At 33.0% G+C, this 21,539-nt stretch overlaps 2 protein-coding genes across 2 annotated transcripts; one reads left to right on the forward strand and one right to left on the reverse strand.

Moving 5' to 3' along the window:
• The first annotated feature begins 5,158 nt into the window (after positions 1-5,158).
• Positions 5,159-12,493, forward strand: LOC124848903 (ATPase 11, plasma membrane-type-like). The gene is made up of 21 exons (XM_088112508.1): positions 5,159-5,455; positions 5,750-5,869; positions 6,275-6,373; positions 6,552-6,689; positions 6,929-7,063; positions 7,155-7,334; positions 7,783-7,989; positions 8,083-8,202; positions 8,289-8,408; positions 8,547-8,669; positions 8,752-8,856; positions 8,960-9,104; positions 9,522-9,686; positions 9,774-10,012; positions 10,160-10,192; positions 10,283-10,364; positions 10,569-10,729; positions 10,831-11,016; positions 11,115-11,297; positions 11,378-11,556; positions 12,157-12,493. The coding sequence occupies exons 1-21, from the start codon at positions 5,402-5,404 to the stop codon at positions 12,251-12,253; spliced, it is 2,871 nt and encodes a 956-aa protein (XP_087968634.1). The 5' UTR covers positions 5,159-5,401; the 3' UTR covers positions 12,254-12,493.
• A 174-nt stretch (positions 12,494-12,667) lies between these two features.
• On the reverse strand, positions 12,668-13,931 carry LOC148200051 (uncharacterized). Its single transcript, XM_088112509.1, has one exon. The coding sequence runs from the start codon at positions 13,892-13,894 to the stop codon at positions 13,286-13,288; it is 609 nt and encodes a 202-aa protein (XP_087968635.1). The 5' UTR covers positions 13,895-13,931; the 3' UTR covers positions 12,668-13,285.
• Positions 13,932-21,539: the final 7,608 nt, after the last annotated feature.

The following is a 21,539-nucleotide window of genomic DNA, read 5'->3' on the forward strand; positions in this document are numbered from 1 at the left end:
AAAAATACCCTTATTTTAACAAGTACTCACTAAGATTGTTATATACTACACACGTCCTAATTGCTTTAATCCATAAGGGACTTGTTTAGTTTTATTGAATAATCCTTTTTACATTTTGTCTTGCTAGGCAAATTAAATCCTTTAGAAAGTTTCATATAAATATCATTCTCAAGATACTCATACAAATAGGTTGTAACATCATCAACTAGATGTAAATGATGACCTTTTTATGCAACAAGGCTAATCAAATATCGAAAATGTTGTTGCATCCAATATTAGTGAAAACAATCAATACCAGGTCTTTGCCAAAAATTTTGAATAACTAATCGTGCTTTGTATCTAACAATTTCACCATTCTTATTTTGTTTTGCACGAAAATCCATTTGTACCCAAGGGTTTTACACCCTCAGGTATGCAAACTACGAGTCCAAAAACTTTTCGTTTAGCAAGCAAATCTAATTTTGCTTCTGTTGCATCTTTTCATTTTGACCAATCATTTATTTGACAATAATTTTCAATGGTTGTTGATTTTTTATTTTCATTGTTATTCATAACATTCATCGTTATATTATATGCAAAATTTTTGTTAATGTTGACGTGATTTTGATTCCATATAATCTTATTCATGAAATAATTTATTAAGATCTCATCATTTACAACAATTTCACATATTTAAAGTTCTTTTGGAACCAAATCATTATCTATGTCAAAAAAATATTTTGGGATTTCCACCCTTTCAATTAGGTCATCTTGCCTTTTATCTCTTTTTCTTATTCAAGGGTTTTTATCTATTGAACCAATTGGCCTACCACGCTTCAAGCGGGTTATGAATTAATATCAATTCTATTTAGAGCATTAACAATTGGTATATGTACTTTGGTTACCCTTTTTGTGTCGGTAAAAACATCTATTAATTGATTGACTAATTTTGTAAATGAATTAGCCTTTAAACTTCCAGTTCGTATTTGATATGATCCTGTCCAGGAAAGAGTACGAATGCTTCTGAATTTGAATATTCAAGACTCACAACAACAATAAATCATATAAATATGAGAAATAAGACAGGGATGACAGGGATGAGGGACACTATAATCTAGAAGATTGATAAGTCAAGTGAAGATTCGTTATAAAGATGTTACTTTTTTATAAGAATTAGAGTTATAATCTAAGAATCAAGAGAATCCTCTCTCAAAGAATGCAAATTCATATAATTTGACTCAAAAGTATCTACATATGTATTTGGTATCCTATGGACATAAATGTTTAAGCCGCTAAAAAATTCCTGAAAGAAAGTCCAAAGACATCGAACTCAAAAATAACTTAAAAAATTAAAGATAGAACGACCTAAAAGACATCAGACCAAAAAATAACTTGAAAATTTAAAGACAAATGAATTGTTTGCAATTAAAAGAAAATTAAAAATACTTTTAAATTCCTAAACTATTGTATAATTGCTCTTCAAGTCATGATCTTCACATCCTTTAAAATTTTTAATCTTTATAGAGCATCATCCCTCAAGAAGATTTATACTTTCAAGTGTTTGCTTCTTGATCTTGTCATAGATCCTTTGAATTGTATGATTCTTTCTCAAATTCTTTTTCTATTGAATTAAGGGATAATCTTCTATCATTCCTTCCTTCTTAAAACGAATTTGTCTTCAAATTTGTACATACATAAATACATAAAATTTAATAAATCAAAGTTAAACGAGTTTGGTTTTAAGTCAATCCATCTATCAAATCAATACATATCAAATTTAATAAATTTAATAAATATTATTAATGTAATAATTTATAAAAGATCATGAACCTTCTCATAAAACAATGCTACTAAAGTATATAATGAACCAATGAGTAGTCAAAGCCTTAGTCAAAAATAGTGACTCCTAAATTTGAATTCATAATATTAATACCTTTTATATTGTGACTCACTACTGCATGGTACTAAATTGACAAGACGATTACTTACAAACTTCAAGAAGATGCAGTCATGATAAATTAATCAGTTAAATTTTATAAAAAAAAAACCCACAAATATTGTCAAAGCTAGATATGTTCAATTAAAAACTGACCATACCCTTCAAACATCATTCCACAAAAACAAACATATAATTAGTGAAATTATGTATAATAACTCCTATGAAACATGAAACCTAATAACACATGTTGTTGCTGAAGCAATGCTTGAATTGGGAAGTCTAAGATTTAGGTAAAGATTTTGCAAGCCTAGAAGGAAGATAAGTTCAAAATACATTAATTGAGAAGATCACCATTTTTGTCTTATGTGAAGAGAGAATGAAGAAGATAAGGAAATAGTGAAGATGAAGTGTCTTGTTTTAAATAACTTGCACAACTCATGTTTCCACCATCAATGGTTATTAACCCTAGTTTGGCCCTTAGAAATTCAAGTGAGACACGACACTTCATGCATTTTTTTTCTTATTCTTAAAGCCAATCATTTTTTATTCAACAAGAAAACTCAAGTAGATACATTTCAAGATCACCAACTTGGTCATATTGCTTCATACTATTATATTATATTTCAACATAAAGAATCTAAACCAAAACTATTTTTGAAAAACTTAATATTTTTTATGATTTGTAGTTCTATATAGGTTTATAATTTTACTCTATGATTTTATTTGTTTAAATAAGTTTATTCTCGATGTAAATAATCATAAATTGAAAGTTAATCAATTTAAATTTAAATATATTGTGATTATTTTCCTACCTTTTTGTTTTATCTTAAAAAGTAATAATATTTAAGTAAATATAAATATGAAACAATGGAGACAAGGAAATTTAAACTTAAGATTTAAAAGTTATTGTATTCAATAGTTTCACATCATTAATCTTACTGATAATTTAGATATATTTTTTTCTTTCAACTTTCTGAAAACATCTTTTAAGAATACAAGAATAACAAAGTTATATAACAAACAATTTCTAAAATGTAATGATTTACTTTAATGATATCATCTTAATAAACTTCATCTATAAGATGAAAACAAAATCTTAAGCACAAGTTTTCATTTTTAGAAGTTGAAACTCTCGTTCCCTTAACCTCAACTTTTTCTTAGTCCTGGACTAACAATAGTTTAAATATTTAAAATGAATAATTTTTTGAATGAAAAGATTAATCTTAATATTATCTCGATAAATTTAATATTAAAACAAAAAGTATTTAATATTGTGAGTTTCATAAAATCTCATTTCAATACTGAAGTTTAGAATCAGCAACATCAGCATCAAACTGAGAGTTGAAGATTGATCCAAACATGTTTAAGCTATCTGATTAATTAGTCAAATACTAATCAACCATCAAATTCCTTAAAAGCAATATATAGCAACTGAAGAGTGTACACGTTAATCTCTTCACTAATCCTTATTATTAAGCAAAAAATATGTGGTGGAAAAGATTTGATTGTAATTGGTAGTTGTGTGTTGTCTTTTGCAGTGCCTAATCATAGTTTGTGTTTGTGTGGACACCTCTATCGTTCTTCCAAAGGCTGTTTTTTCTCTTTGTTTTTTTTTTATTACATGCTGTTTTTAATTTCGTCGTCAATAAAAAAGTATTTTCGTTTTATTTTGAATTTAATAACAATTATTAAAAATATTAATTTCATTTGTTAGGTAATTATAGGAAAAGGTAAGATGTTTACCCTTTCTCGGTAATTTATAATAGAATAACGATTCTAAAACACACGAATTATATTTAAAGATGATCAACCTTAAAAATATTATTTATTTTCTCTGGTTTTTGACATAAAAGTATATTTACTATAACATTTCTTAGATTTGTTAAGCTGTCGTGTCATGTTAGAAATTGCAAGACAAATTTCTTGAATATATATATTTTTTAATTATCTTTAACTAAGAATTAAATTTGTGACTTTGAACTTAATGTTAATCATTAAATTTAATGCTTATTAATTTACCTCACTTGTACTAAAAACAATTAGTACATCATATAAGAGTAAAAAATTGTTTATTTACTTGTAGTATTAAAAGTAAAGATATGGCTTGTAAAACAATTAATACTTTATTTCATCTTAAAAAATAGCACTTAGATTGAACATTTTTCTTCTTTCAATGCAAGAAGCATTTTATGTGATGTTAAAGTAAGGTAAGAAAATTAGAAGTTTAGGAACAAATTGTGATTTTGTGAACACAATCATTTACATTGAGAGTTATAACTATCGAATTGATGAGTGCCCTAAACTAATTTATATTAATGATTTAATAATGGTAATGATGTAACGTAGGGTACCCTACACTCACTCATAGAAAACTATTTTTATCTTCTTGATTGGTATGCTCTCTACGTCACTTTTTCAACAACTCAATTAATATAAGTAATTTTTTCATCAAACACGTTGTCATTACATCATATTATAAAAATTTTAAAATATCATTTCTTTATTATAATTAAGTTGAGGCATCAAAACCCATTGAAGCTGTTAACACAAGAAAAAAAAAGTTAAGTATAAATGTTTCTTTTTTATATTAATTTTTAACTATAATTAGAGTTTTAATTAGACAAAAGGGTCAATTTTAGTAAAATATTTTTTTTCCCGCCTTTTTGTTTTCTTTAATGAGAAATTATGTGACTGATATAAATTAGAAAACAATGTAAGTATTTTCTAAATAATAAGAGTGAAAATAGAAAATAATATTAAAAACTTATAATATTTAAGATTTGAAATAATAAATAGACTAAAATAAATAAGAACATCTCTATATTCTAAAAATTAAAAACTTATATGAATCTTGATATTTTTATGATAGAAGTTACTAAAGTAAAACTCTAATAATAATCAAAACAACATCCAAAACACCAAATGAAAATATTCTTAATTTATGTTTAGAAAAATTTAAATCCAAACAGGATTAACCTTGCATGAAATGATATCACTATCAATGAAAGACACTAGGGCACTATGTTGAGAACTGAGCACAAATATATATACTAGAACAACAAAAGAAAACATTAGGAGAATACCGATATATCAAATAATCTAAAGTTGAAAAGTATAATTTTTACGATTAATAAATAATTCTATATTTAATATGGAGGTAGAAAAGAGTCTAGAATAAATAATAAATAAAGACACAATAAGTACAAGTGTGGAATATTGTAGAAACAGAGTGTACCTGAAAGTACATGAAATCCTCATAGAGCTGTTTACCATGCTGTCGTTAGAAAGCTGCCACATCAAGAGTTAGGACACACAATAGACCAAAAGCAGAAGAAACGTCACAGCACACATTCTAAATTGGGACGAAGAGGTGAAGGAGGAAAAAAAACAGAGGAAGTGCTCTGTTTTCTTTGTGGTTTCTCTGGGTTCGTGATTTTCATCAAAAGATCTCACCTTTAGTGCTGTGGACAAGTTTTGCTTGAGATGGCTGACAAGGAAGAAGCCATGCATGCTGTTTTGAAGGAAGCTGTGGATTTGGTACTGAACAGACCAACCCATACCTCTGTTTCTTACTTCTTTGTTCACATAATTGCTTCAACTTTGTGAACTGTTTATCTTTGGTTCCTGTCCTGTGATTTTGCAGTTTTTTTAGTACTTTTTAAAGAAAAAATATGGGGATGGTGAGTGTTTTCTGGGTTTTGTTTTGTTGTTTTTGGAGTTGGGAGTTTAAAGTTTTGTTCTGTTTTTGGCAAATTTCCACTGTTTTAGTTTGGATTTTTATTGTTTTGAATTTATTTATTTATTGTTACATTTGGTTAAATTTTTTTGCAGGAAAACGTGCCACTCGAAGAGGTTTTTCAGACTCTGAGGTGTGATTCAAATGGACTCACAACAAAATCTGCTGAGGAGAGGTTGGCCATTTTTGGCCACAACAAACTTGAAGAGAAACAGGTCCTTCCCTTCAATTTTTCTTCTTGTGCTTCATTTTTGGCCTTTTCCATCTACACTAGGGAAAGGTGCTTTGTAGTTGCAGATGGGAAAACATCCCTTTCTCCATTATTTGATGGGAAAAATGTAAAGTTCACCTCCATTTTGGGTTGATAGGAAATTAGAGATGGACAGGGAAAAAAAAGTAAGGAAAGTGGCATATATGGTAAGTGATATGATGAAAAAGGAATAGACATAGAAAGAAAATTGAGGTCAAAGGAAATCAAAGAGAGTTGTTATCATATTATGAGTTGCTGGTAATAAATTTATTGAAGAACTTAGAAAGCGAGCTGCTCCTACTTTTAATTGGAAGCTGGTTCCTAGATGCAATTTAAGTTTTTTGTGCTGAGCTTTTTGTTGTTTTTGCAGGAGAGCAAGGTTTTGAAGTTTTTGGGATTTATGTGGAATCCTCTTTCATGGGTCATGGAAGCTGCAGCAATCATGGCCATTGCTATGGCCAATGGAGGCGTAAGTTGCTGCACACCTTTAATAATTGTTTTGTTTAAAATGTTTATTTTGATTTCTGTGTGTGAATGCTGAGAATGGAAGAAAGACTTTCTGAAATAGTAGTACAAGTTTCTTTTGGAATTGCATTATGTTATTGGTTTTGCCAATTTCCTGAATTTTTCATCTTCACATTCATCAGGGCAAACCTCCTGATTGGCAAGACTTCGTTGGGATTATCACACTCCTTATTATCAATTCAACAATAAGTTTCATAGAGGAGAACAATGCTGGTAATGCCGCAGCAGCTTTGATGGCTCGTCTAGCACCTAAAGCAAAGGTATTAGTTGTTAGGTAACTCATTTTCAAGAAAGTGAAAATAATTTGCTTCCATTTGATGTATCTCAATTCATGCACCGATTAATATCAGCCATAATAACTGGTTTCATGTTGGGCTAACATGATTCCTAAGAGATCCTTTGTTGTTGTGGATAGCATACAATAAAGGACTTTGGTGTGAAATATGATGTTTTGTCTTAATTTGACTTTTACTGATAATATTATAAAATTCTTATTCAGGTCCTTCGGGATGGGAAATGGATTGAAGAGGATGCCAGTGTTCTTGTTCCAGGGGATATAGTTAGTGTTAAGCTAGGTGATATTATCCCTGCGGATGCTCGTTTACTTGAAGGTGATCCGTTGAAGATTGATCAGGTGCAACTTGTAGTCTTTACTGTTTCATCTTCTGCTATTTGATTATCATATTTATTATGTTGGTTGCTTAAGTTTCTGGTTTGGGTTACAGTCCGCACTTACTGGTGAGTCTCTTCCTGTGACAAAAGGCCCTGGTGATAGTGTTTATTCAGGCTCCACATGCAAGCAGGGAGAGATAAATGCAGTTGTTATAGCCACGGGAGTTCATACCTTCTTTGGCAAAGCTGCTCACCTTGTGGACTCCACAAATCAAGTTGGTCATTTTCAGAAGGTAAAATGAACTTCAATCTCTTTAATGAAACTGTATTTCTTCAAAAATAAGAAGGAAATAAATAATTTACTGGGCAGATGCAACTTAATGTCACTCAGTGCAGGACTAGGACCTAAAGAATTAGCAAGACTTTACTGTGGTATTGTTTAGCAAATATATAGGTTTTGTTCTATGTCTGGTACATTTTTAAATTAGAACATAATAAAAGGTGGTACATTTTGGTTTCACTGAAAACGGAGGAACCAAAAAGAAAAGAATATAACAAAATGTCTTGTATTATCTTCTCCATGTGCTTACCACTACCTAAAGATAATTTAAGAAAACATGCAGTGATATGTGATTTTAATTTGTTGGCTTCAATGAGCCCCTTTTGATTTTGTTGTCTCCTTTATATATAGAACCATTTGCTTCACAATGATACTTAGCTTGTTCTGAGTTACTTAAATAGGTTCTGACTGCTATTGGGAACTTCTGCATATGTTCCATTGCTGTGGGAATGATAATAGAGATCATTGTCATGTACCCAATTCAACACCGACAATATCGTCCTGGGATTGACAATCTGCTTGTGCTTCTCATTGGAGGAATTCCTATAGCCATGCCTACTGTTTTGTCAGTGACAATGGCTATTGGATCCCATCGCTTAGCTCAACAGGTAGACATTAGTGCTTCTTGAAAAGTGGTTGTCTCATGTTTTATATCAAATAGTATAGAATTTAAGGGGTTATGCATTATACAATCATTGCAGGGTGCTATTACTAAAAGAATGACAGCCATAGAAGAGATGGCAGGAATGGATGTATTATGTAGTGACAAAACTGGAACTTTGACTTTGAATAAACTGTCAGTAGACAAGAATCTTATTGAGGTTAGAAGTAGTCAGTTTTGAATTGTGTTTTTTGCTGATTTTTTTGTGTGGTATTCTTACACAAGTGGTTTTAATGTTCTCTGTAGATTTTTACTAAAGGAGTTGATGTAGATACAGTTGTTCTCATGGCTGCTCGGGCTGCAAGATTGGAAAACCAAGATGCTATAGATGCTGCAGTTGTAGGGATGTTAGGTGATCCAAAAGAGGTACAGTCATATATGATAATCCATCTTTTTCGTGTATGAAAACCATGCTGTTGAATTTAAATGTTGTTGTAGCACTGTGCTCATTACTACCTTTTCTGATTGATACATGCTGTTGTATCTGATTTGTTTAAAACTTAGGCAAGAGCTGGTGTTCAAGAGGTTCACTTCCTTCCCTTCAATCCAACTGACAAACGGACTGCCATGACTTATGTAGACAGTGAAGGTAAAATGCATCGTGTCAGCAAAGGCGCACCAGAACAGGTACTTTCATGAGCCAGCTCACTACTTTTGTATAACGGTTGCTCAAACTACAGAACTGATTCATACTTTTAATTATGACTAGATTTTGAATCTTTCACACAATAAGTCAGAGATAGAACGCAGAGTTCATTCTGTCATCGATAAGTTTGCAGAGCGTGGCTTACGGTCTCTTGCAGTGGCTTACCAGGTACATCATACATGTGTATTTGTGCTCTTACTTTTGCGGTGGAAATAGCAAATTAAAGTTACATTGCATGTCACTGCTGACAGCATTTATAACTATTTCGCAGGAAGTTCCTGATGGGATAAAAGAAAGCCAAGGAGGGCCTTGGCAATTTCTTGGACTCTTGCCTCTGTTTGACCCCCCTAGACATGATAGTGCTGAGACAATAAGAAGGGCATTAAACCTTGGAGTGAATGTTAAAATGATAACAGGTATTTGTCCCCTGCAATGTATTATATATATTCAAAGGTAGAAAGTAATACATTAATGTCGCTTTTGATGGCTCCATATTTTTTTATATTAAATTCTAACATTGATGAATGTAATGGCATTGGTGTCAATCTTGCTGTTGGTTAAGTAATTGAAGTTAATAAAGTACAGGAAGGAATACTTTTGCTTCCAACTTGAATAACACTTGTTATTACAAGTGTGGCTAATATTAACAGTTTTGGCCTCTCCACTAAGTGCTTGAATTTCTAATCATTTGTATAGTTTGTTTGTGAAGCAATCTTTGTAGAAAGTCTTGTAACATTTAGGTGTATCACTTGTGCGTTGAACATAGTAATAAGATTGTTTATGGATATTTTTTCTGTGTAATATAATATCTTTATGTGTATCAATTCTTTTAGGTGATCAACTAGCAATAGGAAAAGAAACAGGGCGCCGTCTGGGAATGGGAACCAACATGTACCCCTCGTCCGCTTTACTGGGCCAAAACAAGGATGAATCAATTGCTACCTTGCCAGTTGATGATTTGATTGAAAAAGCAGATGGATTTGCTGGTGTTTTTCCTGGTATAACACCATTGTTTTCTGATGGTTTACTTTCATATGGTATAATTCTCTTTTTTATTTCTTTGACTTAAAATTTGTTTAATACAGAACACAAATATGAGATTGTGAGACGTTTACAAGCTAGAAAACACATATGTGGGATGACTGGTGATGGGGTTAATGATGCTCCTGCTCTTAAAAAGGCAGATATTGGAATAGCTGTTTCTGATGCTACTGATGCAGCTCGTAGTGCTTCTGACATTGTTCTAACTGAACCTGGTCTCAGTGTTATCATCAGTGCTGTATTGACTAGTCGAGCCATATTCCAAAGGATGAAGAATTACACGGTGAGCCTACATTCAGTTCTAACTTCTTTTTCTAACTGTGGGAGGTAGTAAAACGCAAATCCCTGCCTAAGAACCATTATCTCATCTCAGTTAAAAAAATGGTCATTATGATTATTTACTCTTCGTTTATGATTTTCTTTTGAGCAGATCTACGCAGTTTCCATCACAATTCGAATTGTGGTAAGTTTTATGGTCTAAGGTTGTTGTTTATAAGCTATTATTCTTGCAGACACACGACTTTAATTGCCAACTTTGTTTTTATTTTGACAGCTTGGTTTCATGTTACTGGCCCTCATATGGCAATTTGATTTTCCACCATTCATGGTGCTGATTATTGCTATTCTTAATGATGGTATGCACCTCATTCTTTTACTCTTATATAGATCCCCTTTTCTTACCGATGAGGTCATGGATATTTTTGTCACTATTATCTTATAATTATTGTCAAATAGCACGCTTCTCGTTTTTCACTGATGTCAAAGAGATCCTGTTTCTGATGTCAAATCCTCTCATCACCTTTTTTCCTTCCTTAAACATATCAATATTTGAATGTCAGGTACCATTATGACAATATCAAAGGACAGGGTAAAACCATCTCCATATCCAGATAGCTGGAAGTTGGCAGAAATCTTTACCACTGGAATAATTCTTGGTGGTTATTTGGCTATGATGACAGTTATTTTCTTTTGGGCAGCATATAAAACAGATTTTTTCCCAGTAAGAAACATTCTTTCATCAACCATTTGTATAATATCTAGTCCTTTGAATCACTAACTTTGCTCAAATGCTTGTATTGACTCTCCTAATGAAATATTCAGCAAACTTTTGGAGTTTCAAGCCTTCAGAAAAAGGACAGGGATGACTATAGAAAGCTTGCCTCGGCAATATACCTGCAAGTTAGCACAATTAGTCAGGCTCTCATATTCGTTACACGAGCAAGAAGTTGGTCTTATGTCGAACGTCCGGGTTTGTTACTAGTAGCAGCTTTTGTTATCGCCCAGCTAGTGAGTGAAATCAACAAAGCAGTAATTTTTTAGTAGCATGTGTACATTGTGAATAGAATAGCAAGATTATAACTTGATAATGTGCTTTGGTGGAGCAGATAGCTACATTGATCGCAGTTTATGCAAATTGGAGTTTTGCTGCGATTGAAGGGATTGGATGGGGTTGGGCTGGTGTTGTTTGGCTTTACAACCTTGTCTTTTACATGCCACTTGACTTTATCAAGTTCATAATTCGGTATGCTTTGAGTGGAAGGGCTTGGGATCTTGTTATTGAACAAAGGGTATGTGTTCTCAACCAGTTGAAAAGACTAATTCAACATTTGAACCTGTTGCTAACTTTCTATTGTGGAATCTTTGCCAGATTGCTTTTACAAGGAAAAAGAATTTTGGAAGGGAGGAACGTGAACTTAAATGGGCACATGCACAGAGAACACTCCATGGCCTTCATCCACCAGAGACTAAGATGTTCGGTGAACGAACAACTTACCCGGAACTCAATCATATGGCTGAAGAAGCTAAAAGACGAGCAGAGATTGCAAGGTATGAATCCATGCTTTTCTACAATTATATGGTCTATGAAGTGGTTTTCTGTATATACATACCCTCTCACATCTTATAGATATTACAACCAAGTGAATTTTTGCTGATAATATGCACCTCAGAGCCTTTTTACCACCAAGTGTTTTGGAAGAGCTTATGATGTGTCCATAAGCTGATTTCGGCTTAGGGCTTGTTTGGACAAACTTTTCCAAAAGAGTCTCTCTATAAACCAAAGCTCTCTCGCATAGCTTATCTAAATTATTGTTTTTAACTCATCGATTAGTTAATTTTAGCTTATGGAGAAACTCGTTTCATCTGTTTCTTCTTATTTTTCTCTCCTAGAAGTCCTTGTGGACAAGGTTATTATGGTTGAAAATCTTGGCATGAAGAATTCCTTATCTAACTCGTCATGCATTTTTCTTAGCCAGTTCGTCAGTCTTGTGGTGTTCTCTCTCTTTCTTCAACCTAAAGTTGTTTAACTTTATAGTATAGCAATCATTATTTCATTGTACTTTTGTGTGAAAGAAAATGTGAAGAATCTTCAGCATCTTGCACTTATGCTTGCATCTCTTTTTATTCTTCTTTGATTTGTCTTTGCAGACTGAGAGAACTGCATACATTGAAGGGCCATGTTGAGTCTGTGGTTAGACTGAAGGGCCTTGACATTGATACAATACAGCAATCATACACAGTCTAGAATATACAAGAGTTTTATGCATAACTCCTTTATGTATAATGGAGTTAGCAGTGTGAGCATAGAGCAGCAACCAATACTTTAAACCCGTAGAACAGTCTGTCTCCTCCACTGAGAGCAAGCAAGACATTGTGTCTACACTCTCTGTATGTTTGTTCTAACAGTTTTGGTTAACAGTGTTCTTATGCATGTCTACTTTTTCTAGACATGAAACTATTAATAGCATTTTCAGAGTTTTGTTTATGTTTACAATTTGAAGTCTACTATCTATCAACAAATCATCAGTTTAAATTGTGATTGGAAAGAGATTTCTCTAAAAATCTTCTTCCTCCTGTTGGAGTTAAAAAACTTGTCTTTGTTTCTCAGCCTTTTATAATAAATTTCTTGTATCGTATTACAATGATAACATCTAACGGGTGTTATAAGAAAATGTTGCTTTTTAATAACTTTCAATGTATCACCATCAGTAATCTGAACATGGGATTTAAAATATGAAATAAAGTTTTGCATACAGGACGGTTTTTGGAATTTTATTAAGGAATTTCGTATCATATTTATGAACCTGTTACTTCTTGGATTATTCTCATTGAATCCTTGTACATTACAACATTCCTGTCTTATTTAAAGTAATTAAATATATTCAATGAATTCTAATCATTTAAATTTAATTTTGACAGTGAAATTTGTTAAAGAAAAGCTGAAAAGATATAGAAATCAAATGTCATTTTCATGTAGAACTCAACGAAAGTCGTTGGAGACTCAGTCATTAATTTCATGATAAAATATTTAAAATAATTAATTTAATGGTTTGAGTCTGGTCTGTAATCTGTATATTAATACTTCAAATATTTTTTTATTAATTTCTTATATTCAAAACATTATTTTTCTTTTTTCACTCAAATACTAAACTTACAGAAATCTCTTACTCAAATTTCCAGAATGTAAAGGTGTCATAAATTTTTATATTTTAAGATTTGATTTATGAAACTTGTGAAGAACTTAATTGAATGAGTGATGAAAAGTTTATAAGAAGTTTTAAGAAGAGAAACGAAAGGAAGAACTTGAAATCTGAGCATTGATATACACTGTTGTTGTTGGTCCGACGAGCTTCCTGGTGTTCATGATGGCGGCGTGCAGAATAAGTTGAATCGTCACATAGCGCCTTCCCAAACCGAAAAACATCAACATTATGGGACCAAAAGACTGCACCATGTCGGAGTACTGTTCCTTTTTCGCGACAAATTTACGGTCGCCGCTCCACGCGCTCAACAGCAACGCGCTGCCACCGAGCACCACCCCGAAGAAGCACATGCTCTCAGGGAGCGTTAAAACGAGCGAGAACGAACAGGCGAATGCGAACATGGCGACGCTGAGCACCGCCCAGAGGAAGAGCCTGACGTTGGAGGCACGCGCCGAGGGAGCGGGGGGGAGAGGGAAGAAGTCGACGGAGAAGTAAAGGACGTAGATGAAGGAGGTGAAGAGGAGCATGGGGTTGTCGTTGTGGGTGTAGGCGAGGTAGGTTATGAAGGAGGTGCTGATTGTGGTGGCGAGGAAAGCTAGAATGTAGAGCGGGTTCACGCGGATGGGTGGCGCGTTAGCGTCACCGGAAGAAGTGACGGGGAGGAGCGGTGGTGGTGCAGTCATTGTTGAAGTGTGATGTGGTTTTTTGTAGTGATTGTGTTGAGAATGAAGAGTTGCTTTTATAACGTAAACCGTTGACGGGGCTTCTGAGAACCTTCATCTTAAGCTTCATGGAAATTTCTAGCGACTAAATTAGTTTCACAGTAAATAATACCAAAAAGAAATCGACGCGAAATTAAAATTAAAATTCGTTTTATACGTGTATTAAACATTTTTATAGTGTTTTAAGTTAGCATTTTAACTGTTTTATTTTGTTTAACTTCTTTATCTCTACTTAATCTAAAATTCTAAAATTCATATTTATACTTATTCTCGATATTTATATTAAAATAGTTGTTTTCTAATAGAGGTTAAAATAAATTTAATTTATAATAAATTTTAATTTTAACTCAATTTTATAAGAATAGTGTTACAGTTGTAATATTCTTATGTAATTAACTGAATAAGTGAATAAATTAATAGAAATATATATTTATTAATTATTTACTTTTTTTTTTTGGAGTGATGTTTGGGTTTGTTTCAATAGTTTCTTCTCAACGTGTTTCTCATAATTTCTTTTCTTTTTCTTTGTGATTTTCAATGTCCCACAGCTAAGAAAATAAAGTGATTTGAAGTTCTCATATTTTGTAAATATTGAAACAGAAGTCGTTGTGAGTTCTGAGTAAAACTGCCTCTAATTTGCGATGAAATATTCCCTGTGAGAAATTATGGGGGCAAGGAAACACCTCAAGCAAACTTTTACTTTTACTTCTACAAGAATTAAAAAAACTTAAATTAATTCTATTATTTATATTTTAAGTTAAAAATATAATTTCCATTTGATTAGTTTTTAGGTTTTTTATAAGTTTAGATATTTTTAAATGAGTTTAAGAAAATTGTTGTATTGAGTACTTAAACTTTTTTATGTTTTTAAGTGAAGTTCTTATGATTTGATTTTGTTATTAAATAATATAATTGTTATCTTACATAATTATTATTTTTGTTTCTGGTATAACTAAGTTTTAAATTTCTACATTTGAGTCCTTATTATCAAGTCTTTATTTGTGTAATTTTGTTATCGAGCAAAATGAAATGATAATTTAATTTTGTAGTCTTAAGTATAATATTATAAACTTAATAACCCTGATTATATTTATAAAAATTAACATTTTTAAAAATTAAATATTAAAATAAAAGGTTTAATGTCTCCGTAGGTCCCTATTTTGGTCATGAATTTCAAATAGGTCCTCGTCATTTTCGGCGTATCAATTGAGTCCTTGTTTTTGTAAAATTGAATCAATTACAGGCCTGCCGTTAATTTGGACAAACGGCCGTTACGGTATTGGTTAGGTGGCATGGTTGAGTGCAGACGTGGCATTTAAAACGGTTATTGTATAAAATAATTGGTATGCACGTGTGTTTATTCAGTTTTGGGTAAGGGTAAAGTAGGAAATTTGAAAAAATTAAAAGGGCAACTGAGATTGGGGAAAGAATTAAACCTTTTTATTATTAGGGTTCGCGTGAGAGGCCAAAAATCGCGATCGTAAGTTCGAGACTGAAGCGGCAGAGTGCATGCAGTGGGCGGTGTCTGTGGGTCCTTTTGTTGTTGGAAGCAAGAAGCTGAAGCACGTGGTCAGTGGAGGTAAGTGTTTCTGCTTTATTGTATTCGTTTTGATTCAATCGAAACTACAATCACTTGTGGTGGTCCCCCATTGCTGTATGGTTTGGTCTCTGGTTTTGATTGCATTTTGGTGGTCCCCCATGTATGTTTAAAGTTATTTGACTTTGTCTGAGTGCGTATGTTTAAAGTTATTTGATCTCTGTGCCTGTTTTAATATATATTTTTTTTGTCGTGATATGTTTTCATAATAGGTATGTAGATATATTTATTTTGTGTTGTGCGTAATGGAGGACGCTATTGTGTGTGTGTTCCACCATGGAGGAAAGTTCATTAATGATAGTACCCTAAAGTATGAAGGGGAGACAACAACTTTGTCCTTTGACCTTGACACGTGGAGTTTTTTTGTGATTGTCAGTGTAGTCAAAAGTTTAGGATATGAGAATTTTAAAGATTTATGGTACTGTTTAGGAGGGGGTTTAGTGTTGGAAAATAGGTTGGAACAATTGATTGATGACAGAGGTGCCATGCATATGGCTAACTTAGCTAGGCTTAATGGTGAAGTTCACTTATACGTTGTCCATGTAGTTTCTGATCCCGAAGTCATTCATATGCTTGAAGACATTACTAATGATGAAGGAGAAGTTGAAGGTAATGGTACAGTACAAAAAGAGGTTGAAGAAGATGGTGATTCTGTTAAAGTAAATGGTGAAGGTGATGGTGACTTACAAGAGGTCAATGTTTGTGAAGAAGATGGTGACGGTGTTGAAGTAAATGGTGTAGTTGATGGTGACTTACAAGAGGTCAATGTTTGTGAAGAAGATGGTGACGGTGTTGAAGTAAATGATGTAGTTGATGGTGAGTTACAAGAGGTGAACGAGGGTGAAGAAGATGGTGGTGCTGTTGAAGTAGAGGTTGAAGGTCATGGTCACGTAGAAGAGTTGCATGAGGTTGAAGAAGAGCAAGAGTTGAATGTGTGTGAAGGAGTCGTGGAGGATGAAGTTTATGTTTGTAGTTGGAGTACATCTAGTGAAGAAGGTGATGTACATGGAATTAATGAGTGCTTAGAGGGCCTAGTAGATGTGAGTGTTGAATGTGATATAGATGGTGATGTAGATTGTAATGTCGAAGCAGAAGTAGAAGTAGAAAGTCTTTATGATAGTGATGATGACCGTGATAATGTCAGTGTTGAATGTGATGATCATGACGATAGAGGATTGTCAGATTTTGAGTGGAAATCTGAGGAATTTCTTAGTGCAACAGATAGTGATGAAGAGGTTAATGACAATGAAGGTTATGGGAGGTTTGGTATTTTTTGTATGCCAAAAAGTATGGTAGACTTTACATGGGAAGTTGGGACTTTTTTTGCAGAAAAGCAAGATATTTTAGATGCTGTAAAAGGGTATGCCTTGGAAAATGGGAGGAATATAAAGTTTGTAAAAAATGACAAGAGAAGATTGAGGATGAAGTGCTTTGGTGCAAAAGGAGAATGCCCATGGACCATATACTTTGGTTATATGGAGGCTGTAAAATCATGGCAGCTGAGAACTAAAAAAGACATTCATACATGCAGCAGGGAGTTCAACCTGAAGTTAGTTGACGCCAAGTGGTTGAGCAAAAAGTTGGTGAAAACAGTTCAGGAAAATCCTAAGATGAAGGGTGTTGATATTCGTGAAAAAGTTCAAAGGAAGTGGAACATAGGTATATCAAGGTCTATGGCTTATAGAGCCAAAGCTATTGCTTCTAATGAAATTGATGGGTCCTTTAATGAGCAATATAAGAGGATATATGATTATGCGCATGAGTTGTTGGAAAGAAATCCAGGATCTACAGTTAAGGTCCATGTTGAGAATAATGAGGGTGAGTTAATTTTCAAGAGATTTTACTGTTGTCTGAAGGCATGCAAAGACAGTTTTGTCTGCTGTAGGCCAATAATTGGATTAGATGGAGCCTTTTTGAAAGGGAAGTATGGTGGTGAGCTATTGACGGCTGTGTCGCAATAGTACTACTTCGACATTCTCTTCGAACAACTAGTACTACACCCAGCTGCGTCGCAAAACTACAACTTCGACCTCGTACTTCGAATCGAACAAAGAACGCGCACCCTCCCACTTCGAATCGAACAAAGAACGCGCACCCTCCAACTTCGAATCCAACAAAGAACGCGCACCCTCCCACTTCGAATCCAACAAAGAACGCGCACCCTCCCACTTCCAATCGAACAAAGATACACCTGATTTTTGGATCCAACTTAGGATCCCATTTTTGGCCTCTCACGCGAACCCTAATATTAAAAACCCTCAATTTCTTCCCCCAATCTCATGTGCATTCGTCAATTAAAACCTGTTGGCCTTGAATTTTTTCAAATTTCCTAGTATGCCCTTACCCAAAACTGAATAATCAGACGTGCATACCAATTATTTAATACAAAAACCGTTTTAAATGCCACGTCTGATTAGTTACTGCACTCAACCATGCCACCTAACCAATACCGTAACGGCCGTTTGTCCAAATTAACGGCAGGCCTGTAATTGATTCAATTTTACAAAAACAAGGACTCAATTGATACGCCGAAAATGACGAGGACCTATTTGAAATTCATGACCAAAATAGGGACCTACGGAGACATTAAACCAAAATAAAAAGTAAACTAATGATAGCGATAGTGTTGATAAAGATGATTAAAGTTGTATAGTTTATTTTTTTTAGTGTCTGTAATATTATATTTGAGACTACAAAATCAAATAGTTATTCCTAATATTTGATGACATAAATAAATTTAATTAAAAATTATAATTTTTTTAATACTTAATAAACCGAAAAATGTTAATAAAGATTAAATCTTAATTAGGCAATATATCCGACTTAACATAAGAATCAAATAATAGACATTCGATTAAAAATATTAAAAAAATAATAATAAAACAGGTTATAAAAAATATCTAAATTTGTGAAAATTTTAAAATTTGGTAAGTTTAACTTTTATTCTTTATCTATTTTCGTTTTCTTTAATATTTTTAAAATAATTGATTCAGCTTGAGCTAAGAGATTAAAACTAACTGCTAAGGTTAAAATTAATTTTAAAGTTTATTTTCTTTGTAGTTCATAAGTTGTGAATTTTTAATTTCATATCGGTTACCACACATACTAATATTAATTTAAACTTAATTTTTACGGATTTAAAAATTCATCTTAAACTAGTATTCAAATATTTTTTTTAAATCATCATATATATATATATATATATATATATATATATATATATATATATATATATAAATAAGGATACTCTTGGTGTTCGCTCTACTTCTCTATTTAGGTTGATGTGTTTTGTATCGTTGATGTCGATGTATTATCTATCGATAAGGGTGGAATGACCTTGACATAAGAGCTTGCAAAGATACTTCGACACTTGCTAGGAATAAAATAGTAAACTTAAATTAAAATAGTAAAGTTGTAATAAATGATACCACCAACATGTCTTGTAAACAGTGATTATATACAATACCTAAATAGACCATGTTCATTAGGTTTATAATTCGTAGGATTACTTTGTTTTAGAGTTTCTAATTTATTTAATTATCATTAATATTTCTGTTATATGTCTTATTATTTATATAGATTCGTTCCGCAAGGTTGCAATACAAATTTATTATTTGTACGGAGCCCCTAGTGTGGGACAAGATATCTTTGATCTTCTCTACGTCAAGGTGTCCTCGACCTTTGTAGCCAAGGTGTCTTCGACCTCCTTAAGTACACTAGCCCTCCATGTTCGAGATATCTTGGTCGAGAGTCTTAGAAATTTTGTAAGAAAATGACTTGTTGTCTTGGGTTGTGCTATCCTTCCAAGTCATACTAGTATATTAGGCCCTAGCCTTAAAGACAAGTGGATGGTGAAAATTTGCTTACCTAAAATGGGTTTGGCCAAAGAGGATGTGACATTTTATTAGGAAGGAGGATAGTCATTTAGTTAAGACCCTTTGATTTGGGGGATCTAACATTTGGTATATGAAGAGATACAACCTTCATTAGTCCACATAATTTTTTATGAATAGGCTTTTAGGACATGAAGGGACCATCTTTGCCTGCTCTGATAGTCAAAGAGTTCCTAGTTGGTTGGTGCTTGCTTCAAGTGTGTCTTCGTCATCGTCTTCTATGTCTAGTGCTTGGGTCGATAGGGTCCATTTAAAACGTGTAGAGGCATTTTCGACCGTTTCATCTAGTAGTTTTAATAAGGTCGACACTTTCTCGTTAGAGAAGATGTCGAAAGATCTCCCCTTGTGTGGGTTAACAAGGGTGTGCGTGAGTACTTTTTGAAATATAAATGGTCTTTATCAGTCTGTAGGTTTATCGAGGCCTATACAATTTTGGACAAGGATAGTCCAGATGATGTTGTGTCTTTAGACCAAGTAGGGCAGGTGGATAATGCATGTCACAGTCAAGAAGGATATCTAGGTGATTTTTCTACATGTACTCAATCCTAACCAATTTGCATGTTAGACTTTCCTTTGATGATTTCACTGTTAGGGTGTTGCGCACTTTGAATATGGCACCTACATAACTTCATCCCAATGTTTGGGTTGCCTCGTAAGCATTCAATATTTTATAGGTTGTTAGGTTTGAAACCTTCTCCTATAGTGTTCATACACCATTATAGTACCCAGCCTAAAGATCTAATTAATTGGTTGTTCTTTTTTAGGATGCTGAAAATTACTTGGTCCTTTTGAATGCTACACTAGGGTGTGTGTTGGTTAGTTTCGTTAATGTCCATGCAAACGATATGACACCTTCCTTTAATATAGTGGTCAACAATACCTCCTCCTCTCCTTGCAAAGAAGCACCCATGTCCAAGGTCTTTCATGTTATTACATGAAATAACTTGGTGAGTTCCACCACAAGTGCACTATTGAAGTTATGCCCTGAATAGTTTATAAAAACAAAGTTGCACCCCTATTTTGACAAACTTTTATAGATGGTTTTTTGAGAGATTTGTAGAGAGCTTCTTAGACACTTACCTCTATACTTAGTGAACATTATTAGAGGTCATGACAGAGGATGATTATACACTACTTTGTATTGTTCTCATTTATTATGGGGAGCTAAATCTCTTTAGGTGTTGAAGAAAAGATGTAATCATTAAGAAGTATATTTTAATGGTACGGTTTTATCTATTAAAATATATTTTTATTACATGTTTATGAATTAATTTATATCTATTATGTGATGAACTGATCACTCAACTTATTTCATTGGCTCGGGATTGAGGAGTAACTGGTTTCAAGTTGTGGTCCAAGTAATTCTCTTCCTACTTTTAGATGTAAAGAATATATCTAAGGTTCTAGCTAGTCATAGAGTCATAATCTTTGCAAGTTGTCCATTCAAGCAGTCATTGAAGAATCATACTAAAGTTTGGTAATCTTAGGCTCTAAGTGTCAAGAATGGACCTAGAGTTTATTACATTCAAAGAAAATTTCCAAGACATGATTAATTACATCTTGATAAATAATAATTAAGTCCTTATATGAGAGGCACAAAAATGGTAAAATCTAGCTTCAACATGTTTTTATCATTTTGAAGCCACATTTTTAATCAAAACTTTTTTTGTAGCTTGTTACTCTTTGAAACTAACTTTATTTCCTTACATCAATATTTTTTCACACTTCTCACTCATCTTTTTACTGTTTCATTCAAGTCAAACTAGTTTAAAACCGTGTGTATTCTGCCAAATCTTTGTGGATATGACACTTATTATACTACAAATTACATAGTATACTTATTGAAAAAACTGATTGTTTTAGAGCATCAAAAACATTGTAGATATCCAATTTGGATAAGTTCATCTATTTTGTCTTTGAGTGCGAGGCATTGTTGGTATTATGACCAAAGTTCGTATGGTATCGGCATTGTTAGGTAGTATTTTCATTTGGAGGTGAGTTTGCCTTCCTCGGGGTGGTGAGGAGGTTTGCATGCAAGGTTTCCTTTAGTACACAAGACCTAGGTGGGTTCAACAGAGTGTATTTGGAAAACCTTGGTGCTTTGGGTAGCGGAGGT

Source organism: Vigna umbellata, chromosome 4 (assembly GCF_029865625.1).
Source record: "Vigna umbellata cultivar VRB3 chromosome 4, Vumbellata_1.0, whole genome shotgun sequence".
Lineage (NCBI taxonomy): Eukaryota > Viridiplantae > Streptophyta > Magnoliopsida > Fabales > Fabaceae > Vigna > Vigna umbellata.